The 20,549-nt window shown below is 31.5% G+C and overlaps 1 protein-coding gene across 3 annotated transcripts; it reads left to right on the forward strand.

Annotated features, from left to right (window-relative positions):
- The first annotated feature begins 12,720 nt into the window (after positions 1 to 12,720).
- Positions 12,721 to 19,900, forward strand: LOC139857449 (uncharacterized). 3 transcript variants are annotated; one of them, XM_071846202.1, is made up of 9 exons: positions 12,721 to 12,918; positions 13,059 to 13,194; positions 14,087 to 15,399; positions 15,514 to 16,541; positions 17,047 to 17,177; positions 17,276 to 17,479; positions 17,561 to 17,853; positions 18,000 to 18,112; positions 19,337 to 19,900. In XM_071846202.1, exons 1-9 carry the CDS (start codon positions 12,859 to 12,861, stop codon positions 19,620 to 19,622), a joined length of 3,564 nt encoding a protein of 1,187 aa, XP_071702303.1. In that variant the 5' UTR covers positions 12,721 to 12,858; the 3' UTR covers positions 19,623 to 19,900. The 3 variants fall into 3 exon arrangements, with proteins under 3 accessions (XP_071702303.1, XP_071702301.1, XP_071702302.1); XM_071846200.1 differs by having other exon boundaries at positions 17,276 to 17,853; XM_071846201.1 differs by having other exon boundaries at positions 14,087 to 15,375; positions 17,276 to 17,853.
- The last annotated feature ends 649 nt before the right edge of the window (positions 19,901 to 20,549 follow it).

The raw sequence follows: 20,549 nt of genomic DNA on the forward strand, positions 1-20,549 counted from the left end.
ACAAGTCATTGTTCAAAAGTAATAAAGATTGAATGCAAGATAAAATGTTTCATGCGGTGACATCTCTATTAAAGCGCAGCGAAGTCTACAAGGCATGACTAGTACAACAGCGGAAACAAGCAACCTTAAGCACCTGAGAAAAACATGCTTAAAAATGTCAACGCAAAGGTTGGTGAGCTATAGTTTAGGTATAATGGTAATGTAAGGTAGGCCACGAGATTTCAGAGCTACAAAGAGCGTTTCAAAACAGTATGATAAAGTATATGTTTAACCGTGGGCACTTGGTAACTAACTTAACGTTTATAACCCCCTGAAAGTACACTTAGCAAGTGCGTATGTTTACGAAGTATTAAACACCCGTTAAATGCTAGCGCGACTAGCCCCAGTGGGGATGTCAAACCCTATGGATCCATATCTAAGATTCGCGTTCACCGGTTCAAAAACCAATGACTAAACATTACCGAGCTAAAGGGAAAGTTTATGCCGTTGTATAACCCACACATATATAAAGTTTAAGTACTCGTGCCTAGTATGTAAAACGTAAAATGCGCATATATTCTCAGTTCCCAAAATAGTTAAAATAAAAATGGATGCTATAACTCACAGTGGTAAAGTAGTAGTAAAGTTGACACGGGAAAGTAAGCAAGTATGTCGGTCCAGAAATCCTCAACCTAAGTCAAAAGTTACTAAGTCAGTAAATCGTCCCAATAGGTTTATAAGTATGTAAATTAGGTCTTAAGTATCATCATCATTCATCTTTAAGTCAAAAGGGTAAAGTAAGTTTTCATTCAAGAATAGGGTTTAAAACAAAGGCTGACTTCAATCGGTCGTCACGGCCTCTATACAAACTGAATTGGGGTGGGACAAGTGGCCATGGCTCCGTATATGAGTCCTTTAGTTTCTTTAAAAATTATAGAACCAAACTCGTCTTCGTTTGACCGTGGCGACGGTTTAAGTGCGAGTAGGTCAGAATTTTCAGCACAACGTTAAAAGGACATAGTGACGTTCGGAGGGCCATAGATCCTAAAACGTAACTCGGATTAAGACGAGTCTTAAACGAAAAATTATCTACTCAAACAGATATAATCTGAAAATCAACTTTACAGTAGCCCAGGTGGTCAGGTCAGACCCAGAAACAGTAGCTAAAAGTGTTCCGGTGGGTTCTTGGTGCTTGATGTTCATCACGGTTCTCATCCTTGATGCTTGTAGCTTCAAGTGTACAACTCATTAATGGATTTACATCATATTTGACAAGTTTTGACCATCATAACTCAAGTGTAAGTCTAAGATAAGTAGCACAACTCAATTAAGTGTTGCAAGTAGTTTGATGAACCAAAGTTACATCAAGATCTTAGATTCGACACATACATGAACTCTAAAAGTAATATTAAGCTACAAACTTGAAAGTAAACTAAATAATCAAAATCTTAAGTTGTAGAACATAGTTCTTAATTAGATCTTGAAGATCCAAGACCCAAAAGTCTAGATCTAAAGTTACTAAGTTAAATCCTAAGTCATAACACTTGAATCTTTACTTTAATGAAACCATAAGTTATGAAACTTAGATTTTCATCTTGTAAAGTGTATGTAAGCTCATAAGCTCTTGTTTACAACAAAATAAGTAGACCATAAGCTATAGAAACTTAGATCTTTCATAAGTATATGAAGTTATAACTAGAAAGTTATACTTCCATGTTCTTGACCTTATAAAGTTAACTTTTTGTTTCAAAAAGTACGAGATCAAGATTAACTTGTAATACTTGACCATTAAACCAACAAACACGAATTTAAAGTGCATAATATGAAGAAATAAACTAAATAAACAAGTAACTAGTTCATGGTTGTTCATACTTTAAAGATTCAAGCCAAAGCTTTGATCTTTAAGAAAGTAAACCTTAAGTTTACAAACATGAATACAAGTAATGATTTTACAACTCATGAACTTTCTTTTTTTAAAACATTAAATGTAGAACCATAAACTAGAAAGTTTAGGTTCTTGTATGTTCTTGTATGAACAAGATAAAATGAAGAACAAACTAGAGAGTTTGATTCTTAATAATTAGTAAGTAAATAACAATAACAAAAGAACAAGTAATTAATCAACAACAAGAACAAGTAACAAAACAACAATCAAAGAATAATGATGATGAGTGTTTAGGTTCGATTTTTAAAGAAAAGAAGGAGGAAGAAAATAGTTCATGTAACTTACAAGTTGAGAGAAAAAGAGAGAAAAATGAAGTTGCAAGTAAGAGTGTGTGTGTAAAATGAAAGAATACAAGTGAGTAAGTAAATAAATAAAAAAAATTGAACCTCCCTTTACCCCTTTCAAAGTGACGGTTTTCAAAGGAAAAAGGGGAAGGGAAAAACCCACTCATGTAAAGGTGAAGATTCTAGCTAAAAATGGTATTAAAGTAAGTTTGCATGGGAAAGATGTGTATTGATACTTGTAACTAGTCTTTCATTCACCAACTAAACTAGTTTAAGCCTTAATGGACTACTTGTAACAAAAGGGCTCCTAAATTAATCCATTAAGATAAGTAGGGTGGGCTTCTAAGTCCATTAACATTAATAAAAGCCCAAGTTCAAGTGATTAACAAATTAATCCAATAAAGCCCAAGTAATTAACTAGTAACCTTAGTTAATTAAAAATGATTAATAAAAATTAATCATGAATGTAAATAATATCCGAAATATTATTCGTGAAAAGTTCGTGTGTCACAAAGACGTGTCGGACAATTAAAAGTCATGTACGGTAACAAGTAAATGTATAAAAATACATTCATTAAACATAAGCATTAATAATAAATATTATTAATTAAACGTTGGAAAATCCAGGGTCGTTACAAAAATAATCTCCAAGCATATGCATTATAGCGATTTATCTTTGTCATTTATCTCGTTTTTGAGTTCATAATTTCAAATAAACAAATTACTCATAAAATTATATTTACTTCAAAATTTCATATACACAATACACAAATTATTATAAAGATAAAGCGTATTACACATTCCATCCAGTTCAATAAAAATATCAAACAAGTAAAACAATGGTATAACTTATTTGACAATCAGACAGTCAATTTAGAACCTTTTGCTACATAACCTATACAAACTTTCGTTTTAACAACTTAATTCTTTTGCGAACCGACACAACTCCAGTTTCCACACATTTAACTTGTGTTTATATCATAAGCTACCTGAGTAATTACAGTCGCATATTTTTAAGTCCTAATAAATTAATAGCTTAAGCAACTTAATATAAGTCGGTGATTATACTGATGACCTGAAGCTCCATGCCCACGTATTCATCTTGCAAGTCTGTAGCAAGTAAAGTGCCTTTAGCCATGAGTTCTTGTCACTATTATATAGATCATCATCCTATTATAGAATGATAGCTTTAAGAAGTTTGAGATGAAATATTTAACATATAGCAAAAAATTTGGACCCCTAAGACCAATATCATCTTCCATCATAATAAAAAAAATGACAATCTCAACCACTGAAGTAATGAAGGCTACTCTTTTTTGTGACAACCCGGAAATTTCCAACCAAATTTAAACTTTATCTTTGTATTATTCCGACACGATAAGCAAAGTTTGTTAAGTTAAATCTCAAGAATTTTAAATTGTGTTCATACATTCATTATAACCTCGACCAAATTCTGACAATTCACGAACCGTTATATATAAATAAATATGTATATATATTATAACTTGAGAATATTAATAAAGTATTAAACGTATAATACTTTACATGAATGTATTTGTTTCAATATGTTTATCGATGGAATTAGAAGATAATATCAAATGATTGATTTATCAGATACATTGTGATATGATTACGGGTCTATGTTATGAGGTCCACTGTGATTTACGAAATCTATTCTTTTTTGACAACATTCGGAAAATGGTAAAGTGATTTATAAGTAAGAACGTGGAGTGTAAATAACTTAGATGTTGGATATCGACAAGTTAAGTAACTCGACATTTTTTATTAAGATGATTTCATACGTTTATTTAACCTTTGAACTTTATCGCATGCTTCACCAACAGACTGTAATTAAAAAAAACTTGAAACCTATTATGAATATATATGATTTTACTTTTCTAAAACGTTTTATGATATAACGATTTCCATTATTTTAACCTTTAAACAAAATGATTCTTAAATATATTTAGTTTTGGAAAACAAAATTATCATATTTATTTGATTTAGTTTCAAACGTACAAAAACGTTTTCAGTTTAAAAAGAACTTTATTATTAAAACGTATATAACTTTTATAAATATTTAGAACCACTTATGACACTCATTACTTAACCAGTATAATAAAGATAACGATATTTATATTTTATTTTATTAAATATATATAATGATTTAAATTAATATTATATATATTTATACGCGTATTATACGTACATAGTTTTATACTTTTACTATACTTAAACTTTACCTTTACTTTATTTTTACTTTACTTTAACTTTAATAATTCACTTTAATAATTCATACTTTAATAATTCACTTTAATAATTCATACTTTAATAATTCACTTTAATAACTCATACTTTAATAATTCACTTTAATAATTCAAAAATCTATTATAAATAGAATTCAATAAGTTTCATTATTTCATAGAAACTTGAAAATATTTTTCTCTAAACTCTCTCAATCGATTTACATATATATATTTACTCCGTATTATTTCAAGATATTATTAGTATACATAAAATATTACGACGGAGTGCTGTCCGAGTGATTTCGAAATTGTTTTTCGAGCGGGATAGAGCTAATGAAATTATGGTTTATAGCTATGGAGGTTATGGGTATGGTTCGGGAGTTTTGCTCGTGAGTCAAACTTGTGTTTATCATCTCCGTTGCGTTTACGTACCTTTCCTGCAATATTGAATCTCAATATTGATACGTGAGTACTCATAATTTAACTTTTACATACTAATAGTGTATCCCTGACTAGTGCTCGAGTATATAGAATTATCCATGTTTGTACTTTTGATATTGCCTTTAATTAGGTTATGTTGAATCCTGAATTAGTTATATATGCGGTTGAGATAAGGTATAAGATATGCATGTCGTTGGAAAGCTAGCGAAAATTTGAGAACTTTTCATTTAGATATCGAATGGTTTCGATGAACGGTTTAGAAGTTATAGTGAATTGAATTTTTGTATTATTATTAAAAATGATTATTATTATCGTCGTTATTATCGTCGTTATAATCTAATTATTATTATTATTATTATTATTATTATTATTATTATTATTATTATTATTATTATTATTATTATTATTATTATTATTATTATTATTATTATTATTATTATCATTGTCGTTATTAATAAAAGATATTATTGTTATTTTTATTATTATTACTATCGTTATTATTGTTAAAGTTATAATTAGTATTATTATTATTATCTAATTATTATTATTATTATTATTATTATTATTATTATTATTATTATTATTATTATTATTATTATTATCATTATTATTATCATTATTAATATATATCATTATTTAAAAATGGTTATTGTTATTGTTATTATTATTATTATATTATCATTAAAATAATTATTAGTATTATCATTAATAATGTCATAGTAATTATCATTATTAGTATTATTGTAATTAAAACTAATATTAGTAACACCTAATTATTTTGATTACTATTATTATCATTATTATAAACACGATATAAAAGACGATTAAAAGCTATTAAACGTAACGATTAGGAAATAATGAGTAAGAGTATCATTATGAAATTAAAATATTATAAGATATTGATTTAGATAAAATGATCGTTCTTATTATTTTTATTATTAATATTATTATTAAAAGTATCGTTAGTATTAAAACTATCATTTTAACAACAATTATCATTTTAATAGAAATGTCATTGTTACTATAAAATATCATTATTATTATCATTTTAAATAGAATTATTATTTTAAAAATAATATTAAAAAGTATCGTAAATATTAAAGTTATCATAATTAGAATTATCGTTTTATCATAATGTCATCTTAGTAATTATAAATATTGATATTTTTATAATAATAATTATTATTACAAAATAATATAACTTTTACTTACTATTATTATAGATAGTATTTTATCAAATAAATATGTGATACAAACATATTTTACTACGTGTAATAAATTACTTTAATAATACCTATCATATTATCTTTATGATATTAAATGAACTCTATAAATTTTATTACTTAATATATATAAAAGTATATTTTATTATATAAATTTTAATATAAAATGTTATTTATTAATAAATGAATTATATTATTTACTCAAATAAATCTTTTAAAAATATTTAAAAATATAAAACGACGATATTTAAAATATATTATAATCATGTATAAATTTTGGAAATCATTTTGAGTCAAATTGACTTTTGTTGACTTTTGCATATTAGTCTCGAGCATTAGGATTGTGGTACACTATGACCTGACCTAATTGTTAGACTGATAATGCTAAAAACGAACATATATTTCATAGCATTATTCCTCAAAGAAAGACAAGCTTTTAGTTGCAATTGTTCTATTTACAAGTGATAGTCGTTTAAATAATAAAAGGTGAAGACAAAAGACAGATTCGACGAATTGAAGACGCAAACGACCAAAAAGCTCAAAAGTACAAAATACAATCCAAGTGGTTCCAATTATTGATAAGAAACGTCTCGAAATTACAAGAGTACAAGATTCAAAACGCAAAGTACAAGATATTAAATTGTACGCAAGGACGTTCGAAAATCCGGAACCGGGACCAGAGTCAAATCTCAACGCTCGACGCAACGGACTAAAAATTACAAGTCAACTATGCACATAAATATAATATAATATTTAAATAATTCTTATAATTATTTAATATATTATATTATATATTATTTATAAAACCGTCGGCAGAAGAAAACAACCAAATATGAGCCTCCCCAGCTGGCCATGCGATCGCATGGCCTGGAAGGCATAAATCCATGCGATCGCATGAGCCCCAGTTCCAGCCCACATGCCTATAAAAATCGAGCTTTGGTGCACCACAAAAAAAAATATCTATCTTTCTCTTCTCTCAATATATACGTAATATATATATAATTTATATTTTAATTTTAATTTTAATTATAATTCTAATAATAAGGGTATGTTAGCGAATGTTGTAAGGGTGTAAGTCAAAATTCTGTCCGTGTAACGCTACGCTATTTTTAATCATTGTAAGTTATGTTCAAACTTTTTAATTTAATGTCTCGTAGCTAAGTTATTATTATGCTTATTTAATCCGAAGTAATCATGATGTTGGGCTAATTACTAAAATTGGGTAATTGGGCTTTGTACCATAATTGGGGTTTGGACAAAAGAACGACACTTGTGGAAATTAGACTATGAGCTATTAATGGGCTTTATATTTGTTTAACTAAATGATAGTTTGTTAATGTTAATATAAAGATTTACAATTGGGCATCCCTATAAATTACCATATACACTCAATCGGACACGATGGGCGGGGTATTTATATGTACGAATAATCGTTCATTTAACCGGACACGGGAATGGATTAATAGCCACTAGAATAATTAAAACAGGGGTGAAATTATATACAAGGACACTTGGTATAATTGATAACAAAATATTAAAACCTTGGGTTACACTCAGTCGACATCCTGGTGTAATTATTAAACAAAGTATTAAAATCTTGTTACAGTTTAAGTCCCCAATTAGTTGGAATATTTAACTTCGGGTATAAGGATAATTTGACGAGGACACTCGCACTTTATATTTATGACTGATGGACTGTTATGGACAAAAACCAGACGGACATATTAAATAATCCAGGACAAAGGACAATTAACCCATGGGCATAAAACTAAAATCAACACGTCAAACATCATGATTACGGAAGTTTAAATAAGCATAATTCTTTTATTTCATATTTAATTTCCTTTATTTTATATTTAATTGCACTTCTAATTATCGCATTTTTATTGTTATTGTATTTAATTGCACTTTTAATTATCGTACTTTTTAATTATCGCAAGTTTATTTTATCGCACTTTTATTATTCGCAATTTCATTATCGTTATTTACTTTACGCTTTAATTTAAGTCTTGTATTTATTTATTATTTTACATTTGGTTTTAACTGCGACTAAAGTTTTAAAATCGACAAACCGGTCATTAAACGGTAAAAACCCCTCTTTATAATAATAATATTACTTATATATATATATATTTGTATTTTTATAAAAGTAAACTAATATAGCGTTAAGCTTTGTTTAAAAAGATTCCATGTGGAACGAACCGGACTTACTAAAAACTACACTACTGTACGATTAGGTACACTGCCTATAAGTGTTGTAGCAAGGTTTAAGTATATCCATTCTCTAAATAAATAAATATCTTGTGTAAAATTGTATCGTATTTAATAGTATTTCCTGTAAAAATATAAGCTATTTTATATACACCTCGCGAAACATCATAGACAAATATTGACCAACATATAAATATATATAATTAATTTAGGTTCGTGAATCCGAGGCCAACCTTGCACTTGTTCATTGACGTTATATGTATTTTTACTACGAAATACAGTATGGTGAGTTTCATTTGCCTTTTTACCCTTTATATTTTTAGGCCGAGAATACATGCGCAATTTTTATAAATGTTTTACGAAATAGACACAAGTAATTGAAAGTACATTATATGAGTGAATGATCGAAGCCGAATATGCCCCTTTTGCTTGGTAACCTAAGAATTAGTAAACCGATCTACTAATTATCGCGAATCCTAAAGATAGATCTATTGGGCCTAACGAACCCCATCCAAAGTACCGGATGCTTTAGTACTTCGAATTCGTTTTTATCATGTTCGAAGGATTTTCCGGAATGATAGGGGATATTCTTATATGCATCTTGTTAATGTTGGTTACCAGGTGTTCACCATATGAATGATTTTTGCCTCTATGCATGAGACGTATATTTATGAGAACTGGAAATGAAATTCTTGTGGTCTATTAAAATGATGAAAATGAATGATTATGATAAACTAATGAACTCACCAACCTTTTGGTTGACACTTTAAAGCATGTTTATTCTCAGGATTGAAAGAAATCTTCCGCTGTACGTTTGCTCATTTTCAAGATATTACTTGGAGTCTTTCATAGCATATTTCGAGAACGTTGCATTCGAGTCATTGAGTTCATCAAAGATTATTATTAAGTCAATTTATAGTTGGACAGTGGATATTATGAAATGGTATGCATGCCTGTCAATTTTTGATGTAAAGAAAGTTTGTCTTTTAAAAACAAATGCAATGTTTGTAAAATGTATCATATAGAGGTCAAATACCTCGCGATGTAATCAACTATTATGAATCGTTTATAATGTATATGAACGGGTCCTTTCATTTTTGTAGTTTAATATCTTAATATTAGTGGAACACTTCACTTGCCCAATTTAAATTCTTGAGTAATATTATGGTTTGTGGCTAGACGAGCGGCTTTCTATAGAAGATGATCCGAATAGATTCTTCGGTGGTAGTTAAGTAGGCAATAAGGCAAGATAATGATCAACATACTAAAATTACTTCAATAAAAGAAGTCAATCAATATGTAACACGGATATGATATAAAAGAAACCAAATGTGAAAGGTTTGTTTCTAAAATGTTAAAAATGGGAGGAATATAATTCAATGATTCCTAAAGGTAGCAAAATAGGTGGGTCGGTAATGTCTGGGAAATTTCTTGTAATGGGTCAAAATAGTTCAAGTCAATGGATTATATCAAACATTTTGAATTTAAAACTATCAACAGATATATTCCATAAATCTTCACTTTTTGGCAGCCTGCTATTATGCCTATACCTAAACCTATAGCCCATTCAAGAATATTTTCTAAAACCATGACTCAGTTACTGAGTGATTAATGTCACTCATGGTATCAAATGTGATGTTCCAATCATCTAACAGATTTTTGCATTCCTTTTTATCTCCTTTCTCATTATGTGAGTTAAGGCTGTTTGTATCTTAGTATACAGAGTTGATTCCTCTACACGCTTTATGTATCACTAAGCTTTTAAGTCACTACATTAGGATATATGATGGTAGCTTCTACCCATATGTAATATCCCGCAAATTCAGAGATATAACTTAACTCAAGAGAACATAATCAATTAGCTGAACTACAAAAATACCCGCTTCTCAAATTACCCCTACCTAAGACTTAATGTACTGAACATACCAAATAAACCATTAAAAATCCTGAGACGATCTAAACCGTTACAAAATGCCGAGACGATCTAACAGCGTTTTTAGGATCGAGTAAGCAAAATTACAAATTTATTTCAGTTTAACTAACATTTGTGTCACTAATCTCTTTCTGCTATTTGAAGCCTGAAGTTGACCCTACTGTTGATGAATGAAATCGACTCTCGATTTGGTTCAGCCCCTGTTAATGTTCCATAATACAATCAACATTACTAATTACAGCAAGAAAACTTCAACTAACTTAATAAAGAGCTTTATATATTATATTTAAAAATTTTATTCAAATTTTGGGTAAGAAGTGTTTCCAAACAATACGACATGTTTGAACACGAATATAAAATTTACGAATTTTGACATGTGACTCAACCCACATGGTCCACCCATATATCCACCTCCAGTGTGATGTCAGTAAATTAAGCTTGAACTTCATGCTCACCGTCAATGGACATCCTTTTAAAGGGATATTATTCAACACTCCTGTTGCTAATGAAACATACAATAAATTTGGTTAAACAAATCTTGCCAATAAGACACATAAACTAATAATATGATCTAATCAATAACCCAAATTAACTTAATCTGATTTTTGTATCATGATCCAAGTTACCTGGTAATTTTCAAGTATACCATAAGTTCCACTCTGTAACACTTTAGACCTTGAGCACTCTGATTGACCAAAGGATCCGTTGGACTACTTTTATCATGTTCCACCAACAAAACATTAAAAACTAAAGTAATACACCACAACAATAAGCAAAAAACCAAACGATACAAACATTTACCGACGCTTGTTTTTTATGTTCGAACGAAAGATGATTCACCAGATTAGACTGATTCAATACCACACCCATATTGCCTCCGTGCCATTGCTATATACAAATACACCATAAATAATATTTATCAATCTACTAACAATAGTTTATTGATGTATTAAAAAACCACATTCGATACATAGGGATTAACAGATTAATAACATCGTTTGTATTAACAATCGGTGTTTGATGTTGACGTTCTTGTTGCTGATGCACCATATAGCCTGTCATTAACGAAATGTGCTATTACTTAGCAAGTCAAACATATCATACTATTCAAAAATTGACCTCGGAAATTCTCAAATTCTCAAAAATTGCAATTGCAGAGTATCAATATGAGGATTTTGAAAAATCATACAGCTTTAGATTCTTTATGTACATCTAACTCGGATCAAAATAATAGCAAAGAAGTCAAATTATATAATTTAATTGCATCTATCTCTAATGAAATTAGAAAACAAAGATCACATATGCTACCTTTTACAATAGAATTAAAATTGTAAAACACATTTACCTGAATGACCTATATGCAGGATGACAAATAGATGATCAGGCAACGTTTTTTCCGTCATATAATAGTGAGAATCTCTGCAAATTCCTTAAACGCAAATGTGTAATAGCATGAGGATCATATTAGATTTTAATAAAAATGATTTTGGGGTTTAGGGTTTAACATGTTCGAATTGATGGGTTCTGGAGTAATAGAACAATCGTTTGATTGTTAATCTGATCATGATCGGGTACGCTTGCTAATGTTTGGAGGGTTTTACAATCGATTTATTTGAACGATAGATAATTTGATTTTTAATTGTTAATTCCATTAATATTACGATGTATGTATATTTTGTGTAAAAAAAGAAAAGAACAATTATGTTGGATGTTACATTCAGGAGGTTTATTGAAGTGGTAACTGATGTAGATTTTAATTAATTATTAGGGTATTTTAGTCATATTATTGGATATTGGATGATTAGCTAATCTAAATTTTTTGTTAGCTAATACCCTAAATGAATGGTTGTGATTAAGATTTAGTAATGATCTAATGGTCATAAAGGGGTTTATTTTTTTAAGTAGGAGAGATAATGAACCTTTTTAATTTATAAAAGAGATAGAATTAGAAAAATAAATAAATAAAACATATTCAAATATATAGCCGTTTGGGGATAAAAATAGCCGTTGCCCCCGTGATCGACATAGTCATTGCACAGCAAATTAGTGGACGGTGCTTGGAGGGTGGCCAACTGCGTCCGTGCTAATATCGGCGCCGTTGGAGAGCGGTTTCAAGGGCGGTTTCAACCGCGTACCGATACGAGCGGTCTTACAATTTTTTTGCAATTCAAGGCATTAAATTGAAATAAGAATGTTTTAGAGTAATTATAAAAGTGATATTTATTTTCTTAAATAATTTGAACTTCTACTTAACCTTTTCGAACTATTTACATTTCTAATTTTTTTTTTTGTTGTAAAACATTGTGTAATGCGTCGTTTCCAAAACTAAAAAGTACGTGGTCAAAATTAGAATAATCAGAACCTTATGGCGGTTAATTGAATACTTTCACAAGAATATATCTTACCCGACCCGTTTGATGAGCGAAGCTACTGTATGCCCAAGGGTTTTATACAACTGACCTCGTGCAAGGGTTTAGAACAATCAAACGCCACCAGATATTCAAAATCCCCAAATCCGATCCGAAAATCGATTTACATCAACATCAATCGATGCGGTAGCTACTCATGGAACCGTGCCCTAGAATCAACAGAATTCATGATGGATCAGCAATTGGAATTGAAACATGAATCTACAACCAATCCTTGTTGTAGCCTGGTAATTAATTTAACTTATATCCTTATTATTGATTGATTGAATTTATTTATTCAATATTAATTGATGCGCTTATTTTAGTTGCTGGTTTTGTATTTCCCTAATTTGTTTATGTTTTGATAATTAAAATGTGACGTCATCAGTGGGAAGATAGATTTGTGAAGGTGCAAAAGAAGCTTCAGAATGTGGAAAAGGGCAGGGGTAATCTTAAGAAGGCGCTTGTGCTCCTTGAGCAACAATGTGATAAGATGCAGGATGAACGTATCAAACTCAAAAAAGGTAATAATATGTTCTTTGCTTGTGTATATGTATGTATAAAGGGTTAAAGCTACAAATAGGCTATATACTTTTTCAAATGTACCGTTGTCGCCCATATATCCATTTGCGGGGCTATATACTTTCAAAAAGTGTACCAATATAAGCCACTGTACTTTTTTTTTATCTGTAACGAAAACAATTGATGACGTGACATCTAAGTAGCCATGACATGTCGGTGATACATCGGAACAAAAGCTGAAAGTTATAACCTATTTGTAGCCATAATGAAAAAAAATGTTAAATAATTAACTTTACCGGTTCAGCAGGTAACCGGTAACGAAATGTTGACATTGGTACACTTTTTGAAAGTCTATAGGAGAAAGTGAGACGCAAATGGGTATATGGGTGACATCGGGACATTTGTGAAAGTATATAGCCTATTTGTAGTTTTAACCCATGTATAAATAACTTGTGTGTTTTTTAAAAAATAATCAATAAATAAATAACTTGTGTATTTGTAATATTAATATGTTGAGGTAGAAATGCAGAAATGAGCGTGTTTGTCAATTTAAAGGTAGAATAACTTGAACAAATAGCTTTTCGGCTCAATACTATAATATGATCTTTTTTGAGATGGTAATGAAAAAGTCTGTTTAATCACAAAAAATAATGACGGTTTGATTTTATGTACAGAGGATCACTGCAAACACTTAGGTGCATTTGTTTAACGGAGTTATTTTGATAGAATTGGGATTTCAAGTAATTTGAATTTATGTAAGTTACAATTCAATTCATATTTTAACCAAAAACCATTATGGAATGGAATTGAGAATCCAATTCATTTGATACTGAACCAAACACAGTCGTAGTCTTGTAATTAAGTGAGTAATTGTATATTCTGCATGTTTTTCAGCATATGAGGAGGAGAAGGTGAAGGCTGATAATGAAAGGAAGGATAAAGAAAAAGAATCTGCTGCACGAGTTTCATTGGAGAACGAGGTATCTGTTTTGAAGTCTGAGATTTTATTATTCAGTCAAAAAGGAAATTCACTACCGAAACATGTGGATGAAGAACTTATAAATCTTAGAGGACGTGTTAATGATAGAGAAAAAGAGGTAATTTGTTTACGAGAGCAGCTACAAACAAAGATAAATGTATCAGCTACTGAAAAAAGCAGGGTTGATCAAGAATTAAGTAATCTTAAAGCATATTTGAATAATGTGGAAACAGAAAAGGAAAAGCTATTTAAAGATCTTCAAAAAGAGAGAGCTAGAGCAGATTCAGAGAAAAACCGAGCTGATGAAGTGTTGAAAACTGCAAAAACCGAGCAGGATGAAATTGTGTCCTCTGAGAAAAGTAATAACGATTTGTATTCACTGAAGACTGAGTATCAGAAGTTGGAATCTGAAATTGGTCGGCTCAAATTGCTTCTTGAAAAGGAAAGAAAACGAGCAGATTGCGAGAGAAAGATAGCTGAAACTGAGAAAATGAATGTGAATAAAGTGAAAGAAATGTTGAAATTGGAACAAAGTAGAGTTAATGTTGAAAGGGAAAAAGCCGAGCAATTTGAACATCAGTTACAAAAGTTAAAGTGTGAGGTAGATGAGGCAAGATCAAAGTTGGATTCAGAGGGTTCAAAGTTGAAAGAAGCGAACAAGAAGAAGCTTGAAGCTGAAAAGAAAAAGACAATAAAAGAGAAAAAGAAGGCTGAAGAACAGCAAACGATTGCGGAAATGAGTACAAAACATGCGTTGGAGGAGAAACAACGTGCTGTTTGTCTTCAACAGAAGCTAGAAGAGTGTCAGAAGAAATATGCCGATTTGAAGAAGGAAATGGAAGAACAAATCAAGCAAAAAAGCATTGAGGATTTAGAGAGGGATAAAGAAATAGATTTAAAAAAGGCTGCAGATATGTATAAATTGCAGGCCATGACAGAAAAATCCCGTGCTGATAAGTTAGAACAGCAGCTAAAGAATACCAAGAAAACTACTAAAGATACAAGCACAGATAAATCTGCTGAAATGAAACTTTTAAAGAAAAGATTGAAACTTGAAAAAGCGAGAGTAAAACATGCAAATCAAGTGGCTGAGCATGAAAAGAATTGTAAAAAAGCAGTTGAAGAAGAACTTGGTCAACTAAAGCTGGAGTTTGCTAGATTTTCGAATCGGGTCGGTCTCTGTAATTGTCTTGCCATCTGCAACGTAGGTAAATCTTGCTTGGAAAAGGTACACCTTAATACAGATCTTTTTATTATTATTTTTTTCTAAAACTATTTTGTCGATGCAATATCATGAATCTTGACTATCAGCTGAAAACATATGTTTTTTGTTTGTTTACAGAACGGAGATGAAACTTCAGTGAGGAAATTTTTACAACCCGAGTTTGGAAAACAACCGGCAACGCCTATTTGCGCGGTTACAAAACCGTCTGAATATTTCAAACCAAGTTTGGATAGTCCTGCACCGTCACTTCCTATTTCTGGAACGTGTACCGAGTCCACCTCAGGTACTGCCTCTAAAATGGAGCCTCTGCTTAACAGAAAAAAATTAGACTGTTCTGCCCTTGTTTCAAGCATGTCATCTTTTTCTGATCGACAGTTGGTGGGCCCACAGGGAAATATTCATTTTTCTAACTCGAAAGAGTTGCCTAAGGAGGCTGATAATAATGTCAATAGTCCTCTTAGAGTGAAGAACAAAGAGGGAAACACAAGGAAAAGAAAACGGCTAAATGCAATTGAATCTGCTGAAGGTAATATAAGGGTTTCAAAGTTAACCAAAAATGTTTCTGCACTTCATGGTATATCAGGCAACAGTGAAGAACCATTACAAGAAGGAACGCCTATTCATCAAAATGAAGAGCCGGGATTAGTAGCTGGAGATGAAAATGGAGTAGCAGCTACTCGTACATGCAATAATGATGTCGAGATTTTTGAAAAAATATTTAATGGTGACTGCATGAAGTTACTTAATTTGGATAGTGAAGTTGAGGAAGAAAAATACCGTATTGCAGTTGAAAGGCCTCTTTCACCTACTCTTCCAAACATCGAGATTGAAATCAAGCCATCAGATTATTCTAGCCGCGCACTTGTAACAAGGTCTTGTATCAACCCAGACCAAGATTCTATTGTGGTGATGGGGCCCTCTGATTCAGGACATAAGGGTATTACCACCGTATATGGAATTGAATCTGGATCTGTTTATCGTGATTCTCTTGTTGTATTTCAAGAGTTCAGGGATAATGAAAGCCTTTCTGAGATATCGAACGCAACAAGTAATCTTTCGAGTCAGTGTTGTGAGTTATCTCAGAGTGGTTATGTGTTCAAAAAGGTTGTGTCCGGTGTATCTGCAGTTGAAATTCTCTCGCCCAAGTAAGTACATTATAACAAGTTCATATTCTGACATTTACGAAGTCGTTATTCTAGAATTTAGACTAGAATACGTTGCATTAAATAGCAACCTAATCTCACTGTTTTACTATTTGTAGAAACATACCAGATTGTTATAAGTACTAGTGCAATGTACTTCAAAAATTTCACATTCATATTAACCATCTCTATATTGGGGAAAAATGTTTACTAGTCATTAAGTGGACAGTTTCTTACTTTATTGCCGATATGGTTTAACATAAGCAATCCAATCTTTTTTTAAAAAAGCTTACTATCTAACGGAGATCTTTTGGGGTCTTAGCTTGGTTGTCGTTGCTCAAAATTGAGTTTTGCAATCACTGTTATTGATAAATAGTAGTTGCTATAAACTGTAAAAAGGCGAAAGAAGCCCGCTGTTTTACATAATTAAACTTTATAATGTGTGTTTATTTGTTTCTGTTATTTCTTTAGTATTGATTATAATATAATTCAATGTTCACTGTATCAGGAAAAGGGTTTGTGTGTTTTTCTCTTTGTTCTTGAAGAGCTTCTCGAACATTGCTCTAATTGCATTTAACCATGGTGACGATGGAAACTTCTTGAACAGTTTAGATATCTTTTCTGGGCAACTGAAGAAAGGTTTGTGTTGTCATATTGTTTTCTGTAGATTCTATAATTTTCATTGTTTATTCTGTAGTTGCTTTGCTTTTTTATTAAATTTTTAATTTTATTTACAGTGATGTCTGATGTAGAGACAAAGACGGTGTTCACAGAAATAGTGGACATGGATGAACTTATCTCTTTAATACAAAATTTTATTATTAAAAAAAAGGTGACGATGCTCTGCAATGATGTAACTGAAGCTCCATTGCACCAGTTGTTACTTGGTGCAGTTCTTTTGGCATCTGTGTGTGCAGCTTACGATCGCATTAATTCTATATGTGAGGCATCTTATGCCGTTTCCATTACCTCTTGTTCTTCAAACTTGACAATTTTACACGTGTTTGCTTATGTATGTGGAGACAAGTTGTTAGCCGATGATGAAAACAGCTTAACAATGACCTCCATAAAATCTCTCATTACGTACTTTGAGACCGATAATCTTTTGTCTGGCTTCCGTCCGTGTACTAAGTGTCCGTTTTCTGACGGTGCGGTTTCCATGGAAGAACTCGCATCGTTTCTCTTGAAGAAATTTGGTGACTGCCAGATGGACAAATATGCGATGACTACATGCAAATTGATTACAGAGTCTGATGATACGTTGTCTGATTTAAGTGACGTTCTGTCCTTATTGGAGTTGGTGGCATCTAAGATGGTATAAATTCCACTTCACATAAATTTTATATAATCATCTCCTGATTTCATTGTTTAGTTTTAAATTTTCTGTTATAAATACTTTATTCGTTACCTTTTAGTCTGTGGACTTTACTAATTTTGTTGTGCTTTACTCTTGACATGCAGAGCTGGGGCTGGGTTTGCGAGAACATCATCAGTCATTTGTTGAAACTATTGGAAGTTTACGTCACTGAAGATTCTTCGACTGCAGTTTTTCTTCTTCTAGGCCAAATTGCAAGGTCAGTTTTAACCGTGCAACGGTCCTTAATGCTACAGTTATATGATCTTTTTCAACTAGATTTATATCTTCTTACTCGAAACCTTTTTATTAATCTTATAATTTTAATTTTGGTCTCCTCGCGGGCGGTGGTGACTTAATCCTGAGGTAGGAACGGGTGTTCCGTTGCAGATTTTAGTTAGTTTTACGACATTGACCAACTGGCGAGGTTTTATAATTATTCTGGGCTGGAATGGAGGTTAAGTTGTCTACAAGCACATTAGTTATAACTAATGCAATCAATAAGGGGATTTAGAAGCTTGTATGCATTACAAAGTAAATTTTATGTGACTTTTAACGCGTTTCTGTTCAACTATGTTTGCAATTAAGTTCAATTGTATGCTTGAGATTAAACGTGGTAAATTGTCACCTCGAGGGTTTAGTTATAGACTTGGCTAAGCTATTTTTCCTTGGTTAGTTTTCCTGTTATAGAGCAAAAGATCCAGGTTACCATAGTTACGTCATTCCTAGTGCCAAGGTTGCAAAAATCACTACTCGGGGAGTAATCGGTCAGGAGTTTCGAGCGAGTAATTGGAATTTGGAACTTTTATACATTTAAATAATAAATTTCAAAATTATATGCGTTAATATACAAGAAATCCATAAACATAAACATAGTAATTGTTAACATATTTGTCTACAAACATAAACATAATCTTAATTTGTTCAAGAACTCTCTAAAATTCCAATTTAAATTCATATTAAAATGTTGACCGATACTAACTTTGACCAATTTTGACTGATTATATGCCTACTTTGACCAACTAAATCCGATTTTGGCGTATTGACCGATGTTGACCAATTAATTACTCGGATTTTGCTGTTAAAAAACAAAAAAATACTCGGATTTTGGAAAATCAGATCGGACGGTTCCTAAAAAGGAGTAATCAGCATTAATCGGGAGTTTCACAACAGTGCCTAGTGCTAAGAGATGTATACATGCTATTTTAATCAAAAACCGTTATCGTAAGTGAACTTTGTTTTCTTCTCAAGTACCTTCAACTAACTAATGCTGTTAATACTTTGCTATTGTAGTTGAATATGTAGACAAGTGACAGATTGCATCAGTTAAAATGCATCAAGTTTCCTTTAATCATGACTCATTATGAGTTACAATCATCATGCATTTTTTTGCTTCCATATTTTATGTTCATCATGCTTCTAATTGGATTCTCGTGTGTTACAGGCTTGGTATTAACGGTAATGGACCCCACGACGCTGAAGTTGAGAATATTAGAGTCAAATTGAGTTCATTCATATCGCAGACGACCTCCAATAAAATTGGCTTACCTGTCCAGTTTGCTGCTGTAAATGCTTTACTGGGTACAATTCCTATCAGTTTTCAAGACGTATGCAAGAATAGCTTTGCTAATTACTCGACTGCAACTGATTCTATACGAAGATGGTTTTCTTTGCTAAGTGATGAACATAAATCGTTGTCTGTTAAACTCTTAAGTGCTGATGTTGTTTAACGACTTCTGAGAGTCTTATGTATTTGAAACCAATCAAATTTTGTAGGGCTAGTAATAGATTTAGCCGAGTATTTTGAAGGTTAGTCCATTAATCGGCAATTGTGATTTTTGCTGTTGCTATTGCCTTTGTTGATCTGTACACATGTTGGAACTGTACGGATATGATACGTATCATGAAACAGTTGTAGTTATGATACGTATCATGAAACAGTTGTAGTTATCCTTGATTCGTTGAGTTTGCAAACGGTTGTATTATTGACACAGATAAAAGTTTACACTTAAGCCCTTTACTACCCTAATCTGATCTGTAACCAAATTAGTTTTGATGATTTCGGATACTTTGTACCCTTCCAAAAGGTTAACTGGATCTAGTATCCTCATAACCTGCTGATATTGAAGTTTCCCTTAAAATATTTTTCACTCCAAACATTAAGTTACGAATAACTCTTGTTCACTAGCCAAAAACTCGGGATTATTCGGGAAATCAGTCAAACTTCAGCCAAAACTTGGGATTACTCGGAAAATTAGTTAAACTCGGCCAAAACTCAGCCAAAACTCGAGGAGTGGTCGGTTAACTCTTAGTCAAATTGGTCAAAGTCAAACATGGTCAACATCCGACTACCCCTCACGTTTCCGAGTACTCCATAAAAAGTCCTTGTCTAGGATTGAGATCTGAGGGAGTACATCCCGAGTAACAGTTTTTGCAACCTTCAAAGATCCAAATAGTTGAGGTATGCAGTTCCCACTCATTTTTCAACCATATGGTTGCATTATCATGGGGTTGGGATTGAATCTAGGACCACCGCTTTATGCTGCATGTCCCCCAACCACTAGGCTACCATTGCGAGGATAAAGCATAGGGCACCCGTTTTGTTTCCTAATAGCATTATGGGGATTTTTCTGAGCTTGCAAAGAATAGGGCCGACA

This window comes from Rutidosis leptorrhynchoides, chromosome 7 (assembly GCF_046630445.1).
Source record: "Rutidosis leptorrhynchoides isolate AG116_Rl617_1_P2 chromosome 7, CSIRO_AGI_Rlap_v1, whole genome shotgun sequence".
Taxonomy (NCBI): domain Eukaryota; kingdom Viridiplantae; phylum Streptophyta; class Magnoliopsida; order Asterales; family Asteraceae; genus Rutidosis; species Rutidosis leptorrhynchoides.